Source organism: Hypanus sabinus, chromosome 13 (assembly GCF_030144855.1).
Source record: "Hypanus sabinus isolate sHypSab1 chromosome 13, sHypSab1.hap1, whole genome shotgun sequence".
In the NCBI taxonomy this organism is placed as follows: domain Eukaryota; kingdom Metazoa; phylum Chordata; class Chondrichthyes; order Myliobatiformes; family Dasyatidae; genus Hypanus; species Hypanus sabinus.
Window position 1 is genome coordinate 83,135,736 of NC_082718.1, and position 9,225 is coordinate 83,144,960.

Genomic DNA, 9,225 nt, shown 5'->3' on the forward strand with positions numbered 1-9,225 from the left:
ATCCAACTGATGGAAGAGATCCATTTAGGGGAAGTTAGTGCCTGAGCAACTTGTGTACATGTTTCCATTGTCTGATATTTCAGAATTGTTTAGTCTCTTGTGGGGCTGCTAAGCTGTGTCTTAAATTGCGTTATTGAGAAACACTGTGGCCATGCAAGAACGATCATTCATTCTCACATGAAAGCCTTTTTACACAGCAGCCAAACTCTTCAGTTCAAACCTACATCTTTCCTGTTCCCTTTCTGCCAGTTTGACATACCAGAACAGGAAGGTCAAGTCATAGAGATCTGGGTGACATTTCCTGATCTCAGATTTTAAGCTTTGGAAGGTCATGTAAATGTTTTGGTCCCACTTTTAACCCACGGACTTGTGATTTGATTTTTGCTGTCCAGACTTCCAAACCTTTCTTTTTACCTTCTCTTGTTGGAACCTAAACAGAATCTTCCCAAGCTCAAGGGGCTCCCACACACCCCTTCCAGGCATCCCTTGGATATTGTGAGACATCTGTGGGAACAAAATAAAACAGTCCAACAACAACATCTCTTGGAACATTCCTAAACCCAATAGGAAAACTGCCTCCCAATTATCAGTGCACAGCTGACATATTTGGGGTAATTTAATAAAATTGTGAAGGGATTTGATAAACACAAAAAAAATGCCTGTACATGGGAAACACCTGGTCACACGGGGAAAGCGTAAAAATCTTCAATAACGAGTGTGCTGTCTTTACGACAGTTATTTAGTTTATAATATTTTCGCTTAGTAATTCATTCAATAGTATTTTCTAGTTAGAATTAGAAGTGTTTAAAGTGTATTCATTGCATGTAAAATATATCGGCATGCGATGACGTCACATCCGGTTTCGCCGCGTCTTGTGGGAAAACACCGGTTTGAAATTAGCGCGAGGGTGGGGGCTTTCCACGAGGCTCACCTGAGCACAAGCAGTTTTGCAGGCATGAGAAATCACAGTGAGAGCAACGCTGTAAGTTAATAGATAATCGATATATTGAACTAAGATGTTAATGCTGATCCTGTTAGAGGTAACGACGGTAGATAATGTTTATGCTTTCGTTAGTTAAAGAGTCGCGGATAGTTTGCATGGAAGTGTATTTAAAGTAGTCAATGGAGCAGGTAAACTCTCCCTGTATACTGCACCTTAGTGTAATGTAGTTATAGTCACCTTTGCAAGTATTTACACTTGAAATGTGATATTAAGGAAGGAACAAATACTGTATCAATCTTGTATTGTTTTATCAACAGTTTTCACCATATGTTAATGTGAAGAGTGAACAGTAAATGGTTAATCTTACTGCAATCTGGTTCTTATTAACTGTGGTTTATCCGGACGTTAAATTCGGCGTTTCGTTACACCCGAAGGAGAACGTGACAGTGAAAAAGCGGCATTATCAGGTGTTTCAAGTGCTGCAATGTCAGCTCAATCCAGCATCAAGTCGACGCCGCCCAGCGACAGGGGCAGTAAACCGACATCAAGTAAGCCCACCCAGGCGTTATCAGGTGTTCCAAGTGCTGCAATGTCAGCTCGATCCGGGATCAAGTCGATGGCGCCTTGCGACAAGGGCAGTAGAACAACATCAAGTAAGTCCTCACAGGCAAGAGCCAAGGCAGAAGCCGCCAAGATGCGACTGCATTACGCCAAACAAGAAGCAGTTTTGAAAATGAAACAGGCCACCAGAGAAGTCGAAATCCGGAAAGAAAAGGCCGCCAGAGAAGCCGAAAGGGCCGCCAGACAAAGAGAAGAGGCTGCCAGAGAAGCCGAAATCCAGAAAGAAAGGGCCGCCAGACAAAGAGAAGAGGCTGCCAGAGAAGCCGAAATCCAGAAAGAAAGGGCCGCCAGAGAAGCCGAAGAGGCTGCCAGACAAAGAGAAGAGGCTGCCAGAGAAGCCGAAACCCAGTTGGAAATGACAAAAATATCGACAGAGTTGCATGTGCTGCAGCTAGAAAGAGAAGGAGAAGCTGCCATGGCGGAAGCAAAGTACATAGAACAAGCTGAAGGGTCGCGTGATCTGACCGAAGTAAGATCTACTTTAGAAAGGACCAGACTGGAACGCACAAGCGACTATGTACAATATCAAATAGACAGGCAGGCTCGTCTCCCCTCTCCATACGTATTCGATAACTTCCCCAGCTACGAGGAACCTCAGAGAGTCACGATTGCATCACATCCATACGAGGAAGGAAATTTACCCTCACGGCTCCGTGATGAAGTCAAGAATGAAAGAACCGACAACGCTCCTTCACCCCCACAACAGGACGGCGGGGAGGGAGAGGTTCACTCCAGGACAACAATTGTCAGCTCGAACTGTACAGAAGTTTGCGGTCAAACTCAGTCAAGCCGTTCTTGTTCCGAGATCTGCCTCACTGAGGTGTACCCTAAAGAAGCACAACAAGACATTACCAAGCGTAAAGTAACCGAAGAGACGCTAGGTCAGTCAGTTTTCGTTCAAACCGAGCACGGAAACAAACTTGCACAATCAGCTCAAGATACCATTTCTTTAAAACCCAAAGACACCAAGGTCTTCAGAGATGAAGCAAATAATGGGGTTGCCCCGTTGCCTTTCAGAGAACCACGCCAGCGCTCACCAGATAACAAAGAGCAGGCAGTCAAACGGTTCACGTCCTTACGGAAAACCCAGAAAAGGAAACCTGAGATGCAGCAACACACCCGATTGGCCCACGAGGTACTGTGCACCCTAATGGCAGAGGTCACAGCCATTATAAACGCACAATCATTCCTACCTGTGTCTTCTGACCCAGAAAACCCCTTTATACTTTCGCCATCAACGCTCCTTATGCAGAAGGCAGGAGCACCTCCTCCACCAGGAGACTTCTCAGACAAGAATTTGTACACAAGGCAATGGAGACAAGTCCAGGCTCTGGCAAATCAGTTCTGACCTCGCTGGAGACAAAAATATCTACCTTTGTTGCAACAGAGACAAAAGTGGACAGAACCCCGAAGGAATCTTCAAGTTGAAGACTTAGTCCTGCTCAGGGACAAGCAAGCCACCCGCAACAGCTGGCCAATGGCCAGAATCACTGCTACATTCCCTAGCGAGGATGGACATGTCAGGAAGATCGAATTGAAGACTACCGACCAAGGCGATGTGAAAATTTACCAAGGGCCAGTTACAGAAGTTATTCTACTTCTACCCAATGACTGATTAAGAGACTAAGTTTTGTACTCTGCTCATTGTGACCTTACGAAGGTCAAGCGGGGAGTGTGCTGTCTTTACGACAGTTATTTAGTTTATAATATTTTCGCTTAGTAATTCATTCAATAGTATTTTCTAGTTAGAATTAGAAGTGTTTAAAGTGTATTCATTGCATGTAAAATATATCGGCATGCGATGACGTCACATCCGGTTTCGCCGCGTCTTGTGGGAAAACACCGGTTTGAAATTAGCGCGAGGGTGGGGGCTTTCCACGAGGCTCACCTGAGCACAAGCAGTTTTGCAGGCATGAGAAATCACAGTGAGAGCAACGCTGTAAGTTAATAGATAATCGATATATTGAACTAAGATGTTAATGCTGATCCTGTTAGAGGTAACGACGGTAGATAATGTTTATGCTTTCGTTAGTTAAAGAGTCGCGGATAGTTTGCATGGAAGTGTATTTAAAGTAGTCAATGGAGCAGGTAAACTCTCCCTGTATACTGCACCTTAGTGTAATGTAGTTATAGTCACCTTTGCAAGTATTTACACTTGAAATGTGATATTAAGGAAGGAACAAATACTGTATCAATCTTGTATTGTTTTATCAACAGTTTTCACCATATGTTAATGTGAAGAGTGAACAGTAAATGGTTAATCTTACTGCGATCTGGTTCTTATTAACTGTGGTTTATCCGGACGTTAAATTCGGCGTTTCGTTACACCCGAAGGAGAACGTTACAACGAGAGCAATATGCTGGAGGAACTCAGCAGATCAGGCAGCATCTCTGGAAAAGAACAGATAGTTGACATTTTGGCCTGAGGCCCTTTTTCAGGACAGAGAAGGGAGCAGGAAGGTGCCAGAACAATAAGGTGGGGGGGAGGGGAGGGGAAGAGAGCTCGCTGGAAATTGATAGGTGAAGCCAGCTGGGCAGAAAAGGTGAAGGGCTGGAGAAGGAGGAATCTGATAGGAGAGGAGAGAAAGAGAAGAAGGAGGGGAATAATAGGCAGATGAGAAGAGGAGAAAGGTCAGAAAGGGGAATAGAGGAAGCTTGGTGGGGGGGGGGGGAATTTGTTTACTGGAAGGTGAAATCAATATCCATGTCATCAGATTATAGGCTACCCAGACAAAATATTCAGTGCTACTCATGTTTATGATTTAATAAGGAGAAGTTTCTTTAACCAGAGAACAGTTAAAATTTAATCCTCTCACCACAGGGAATAGTTAAGGAAGGGGAATAGTTGAAGAAATGGTATACCTACAAGTATAGGTGGATAAAAGCATGTGGGATAAAGGAACAGCTGGTTCTGCCAAGGGGGTTAGATGAAAGGGTGTGAGAGGAAGATTGTGTGGAGCCTAAGCAACTAACTGGACCAAAACAGAAGACCCTTGAAGTACTGTCCCTCTTTACTACTGGGCCATTTGTGACACTGCAGTTCCACATGGCACAGAAGACAAAAGCAACGAGTATTTCAGGGGAGTGAGGTACTGCACAGCGAAGGGCTTCAATGGGAAGTTTCCAAAAACGCTCAGAGAAGAGTTAGAGCTATTCATATGAGGAATGACAACACAAACATCTGGAGTTCCTTCGGAATTCTGCTCAGAATGGAGGGCTGTAGTTGTAACAAGAGATTGGATAGGATGTTTTGTTTTAGGACCAGAGGGCATAGCCTCAGATTAGAGGGATGTCCATTTAGAATGGAGATGAGGAGGAATTTCTTTAACCAGAGGCTGGTGAATCTACAGAATCCATTGCCACAGGCGGCTGTGGAGGTCAAGTCATTGGTATATTTAAGGCAGAGGGTGATAGATTCTTGATAAGTTAGGGCGTTCAAAGTTATTGGGAGAAGACAAGAGAAGGTTGAGATCAAATGACAGAGCAGACTCAATGGGCCAAATGGCCTAATTCTACCCATTGTCTTATGGATTTCTCACTGGCAGCAGAGTAGTGACTTTACAAAGGCTTACAAAATTATAAGAGGCAGAAATAGGATAGGCGGAATCTTTTTCCTTTGGCAGGAGAGACTGCGACTAGAGGACATAGGTTTAGAGTGAGGGGGAAAAGCTTAGAGGAGATTGAAAGACTAAGGTTTCACGCAGAGAGTGACAGTTATCTAGAATGAGCTCCCAGAGGTGGTACAGCCAGATGTGATTACAGCACTGAGAAAGATTCTGGACAGGTTCTTAACAGAAAAGGTATAGTAGAACACTGGCCTAAGGCAGGCAACTGGAATTTGAGTAAATAAGCATTGCAGTCAGTATGGAGAAGATGTGTTGGAGTGGACTATCATCATTCCATGATTTGATAATTCTATGATCACTGTCCCTATTCTTGGATAAATTTAGCATGTTTGACTTACCTACCTGATCTTTCCCCGTCTTTCTGCAAATTTGCTATTCCTTTCAAGTAGTCCTTTCCTTTCAAGAATACAGAGAAAATTTACAAGGACGTTGTTGGGTCTTTCCTGTTTTGTGATATGTTAGTTTTTTTTGTGTGGGTTTTGATGTTCTTGTTGTTTGCATGATTTGTTCTTCTGTGTTGGTGGGGGGGGGTTGACATTGCCATTTGTGTGGGGTGGGGTTGATGTTTATCAATGATTTTCATTCTTTTGTGGCTATCTGGAGAAGATGAATCTCAGAGTTTTATAATGTGTATATACTTTGATAATAAATAAACCTTTGAACCTTTGGGTCTGGATGACCTGGCTTATAAGGAAAGATTGAATAGGTTAAGACTTTATTCCCCCAAATGTGGAAGATTGAGAGGAGATTTGACAGAGGTATACAAAATTATGAAGGGTATAGGTAGGGTAAATGCAAGCAGGCTTTTTTCACTGAGGTTGGGTGAGACTACAACTAGAGGTCTTGGGTCAAGGTTAAAGGTGATAATTTTAAGGAGTACATGAGGGGAAACTTCACTCAGAGGATGGTGGGAGTGTGGACTGAGCTGCTAGTGCAAGTGTTACATGTGGGCTCAATTTCGATATTTAGGAGAAGTTTGGATGGGAGGGGTATGGAGAGCGTTGGTCCAGGAGTAGGCAGTTTTAGTGCTTCGGCAAAGACTAGATGAGGCAAAAGGCCTGTATCTGTGCTGTACTTTTCTATTACTCTATGACTCTAGTTTTCAGATCTTCCTTTAAAAGTCTCTACTGCTTCTTCCTTCACCACTTATCTGGCAGTACATTCCTGACCACAGCAGCCTGCTGCATCCAAAAAATCTGTTTCCTTATGTTCCTTTGGTTCCTCACCCAGTCACCTGTGTTCTCTGGCAGCCAACACTTCTCTCATTAGAAACAGATTCTCTTTACCCGCTTGAGCACGGCCACACTGGATTTTGCAGACTGCGATCAAATAGCCTTGAAGAGGAGTGCTCTGAATACATTTAAAAAGTGAAAGTGATCTTCAGATGTCAAATTGGACATTCACCAGCCCTCATACGGTCACAGAGTTGTACAGCACAAAGAGAGGCTCTTCGGCCCAACTCATCCCTGCCGACCGAGTTCTACTTTGCTATCTGAGCAAGTTCCATTTGCCTGCTTTTGGCCCATATCCATCTCATTCTTTTCTATCCATATGTCACAAGCAGGGCTCATTAAAAAAAAAGATGATTTCCCAGTTAGTATATGGACTGTAATTTCTCAGTGTCACCTCGTGGATATGTTTACCGTTATGTCCAATTGTTTGTCTTTGGTTTTCACTTTGTGTCTCATTTGGGATCATGGGGATTGTTAAGCCCTCTTTGTACTTATCACTTTTATTCAATTTGGGATAAATCAGTTTGCAAGATATTTCCAACGTCTTATGATATTAGTTGTTGGCTTTGGGGGTTATTGCTTCGACTGAACACCTATGTGGTCTGATAGGCCCGGAATTCCTGAACTCCTGTTTCATGGGGGCATTCCTTGGTCGTTGTGGCTCCTTGCCTGGTGAAACTCAAGCTGAGTTCTTCTGCGTATCATGAGTGATTTCAGTCCTTCAAGATCCTGTATGCTTTGCCTAAGCACTTGTTAGTTCTTTTGGTTAATTTATGTAATGAACCTTCTGTTTTGTTTGAATTGCTGATGTCTCTGTGATTCCTGAACTTGGTTCACTAGTGCCGCTCACATCACTTGCCTGTCCAAGCATTGCAATTGTATTTGCCTCTATGGGGCACTTTACTTACTTTGCCCTGTTGCTAGATAATGAGAGAGTTAAAAGTAAAATGTACATTTGCAGGGATATTTTCTAATGCACATTGCAGCCATTGAAATGCTTCCAGAAGTGTAGATTGTTTCAGAATTGAAAGAGCTGCAACGAAAATATCACAATAAATTTCCACTGACAAATTTTATTTATTTTATTTATTGTGGAACAGTGCAGGTTAGGCCCTTTTAGCCCTGATTTAATCCTAGCCTAATCACGGGACAATTTAAAATGACCGTGGTACATCTTTGGACTGCAGGAAGAAAGCGGAGCACTGGGAGGAAACCCCCACGGTCCCAGGGATAGTATGCAAACCCCTTACAGACAGCGGTGGGAATTGAACCTGGGTTGCTTGTACTGTAAAGCACTGTGCACTACACTACCGTGCTGCCCATGTCATCACAATGAACTTGGAGCCAGTGTTTGTGATGTTGGTTAAAAGTTAAATATTGGCTCCAGCACACTAAAAGAAGCTGCGTACTCGACACCAAAGATGTGCCACAGGGTACTTTACCTCCACTTGAGAGAGTGGACAGGGTCTCCATCAAAATATTCCTGACAGTGAAGCACTCCTTCAGTATTGCAGTGGAGAATCAGATGCATTTTAGCACTTATCTCTTTTAAACCACATTTGTTGAACACAGGGATGAGAATGCTTCCACTGAGCCAACACTTCAGTGACAACACCACTTACCTTTGTGAGGCTCTTGTGACCTCATTCAGTGGCATCTTTCTTTAAGAATCCACAAAGCATTCACTCAGGTGGGAATTGCCCAAATGTGTCTGTAAGTCTGCATGCACAAAACTCTAGATTTATGACTATTTTCGATCACTTGCCTCAGACAGTGCATGTGAAACGCGACGATTGGCAAAGCCTCAATGAAGCCTTATGTTAAGATGTCCTTGCACTTGATTATTCTCACAGAGACTGTGGGAAAGCACAGTCAGAAACTTATTAAACATTATATTACAACAGAATTTTATACACTGTCACAACACATTCCTTTGAAGCTGCAGTGTTCCACTTCACTAATTGTGAGCTAATAGCACAATTTACCTGTGGGTGAAGATTCCTGTCCTTGAGCACTGCTGCAGTGTGAATGGATAACTGGTAGATAACTGGGTCATAGGGGTTGACCAAGCTATTTGCTATTGTATTGAGAGATCTTTTAACTCTGCAGAGATCACCACCGTGAACAGCAGGCACCTTCAAATTTAAGACCGATTTGAGGAACAACTTTTTCACCAGAGCTTGCTTGGAATCTGAATGCACTGCCTGCAGATCAAGGTTCAAGGTTCAAAGTACATTTATTATTTAAGTATACAACTCTGAGATTCATCTTCTCCAGACAGCCATGAATCAAAAAAAGAACTATGGAAGCTGTTCAAAAATAAACTTGTGGTGCCAGGAGATGGAATGGAGACCTGGTGTAGAGATAGTGTAGATTTTCCGAGAAGCTGACACCCAGGAACTTAAAGTTGCTTACACTTTTTACTTCTCATATCTTGATGGTGTGTGTTCTTGTTGGCAAGTGTTCTCTTTCCTGAAGTCCACAATGAATTATTTGATTATAATGTGATTAATAATGAATATAATGTGAGTAACTTTGAGAAAAAAAATCACTTAACCATCATATATAGGTTGTATCAGTGGCCAGTTTATTAGGTACCCCTACACAACTGCTATCAAAGCAAATATCTAATCAGCCAATCACATTGCAGCAACTCAATGTATAAAAGCATGCAGACATGGTCAAGAGATTCATTTATTGTTCTGACTAAACTTTAGAATGGGTGAGAAATGTGATATAAATGTCTTTGGCTGTGGAATGATTGTCGGTGCCAGATAGGGTGGTTTGAGTATCTCAGAAATGG

General features: G+C 42.8%; 1 protein-coding gene across 1 annotated transcript; it reads left to right on the forward strand.

Moving 5' to 3' along the window:
* Positions 1 to 911: 911 nt before the first annotated feature.
* On the forward strand, positions 912 to 8,031 carry LOC132403387 (ensconsin-like). Its single transcript, XM_059986798.1, has 3 exons — positions 912 to 982; positions 1,261 to 2,872; positions 7,995 to 8,031. Exons 2-3 carry the CDS (start codon positions 1,428 to 1,430, stop codon positions 8,029 to 8,031), a joined length of 1,482 nt encoding a protein of 493 aa, XP_059842781.1. The 5' UTR covers positions 912 to 982; positions 1,261 to 1,427.
* Positions 8,032 to 9,225: the final 1,194 nt, after the last annotated feature.

Excerpts from the sequence above, each read along its gene's own strand:
- LOC132403387 (XM_059986798.1), top strand. The coding sequence starts at position 1,428 with ATGTCAGCTCAATCCAGCATCAAGTCGACGCCGCCCAGCGACAGGGGC. Across the intron at positions 2,873-7,994 it reads GACAAGAATTTGTACACAAG|GGATGAGAATGCTTCCACTG; the intron begins GCAATGGAGACA and ends TGTTGAACACAG.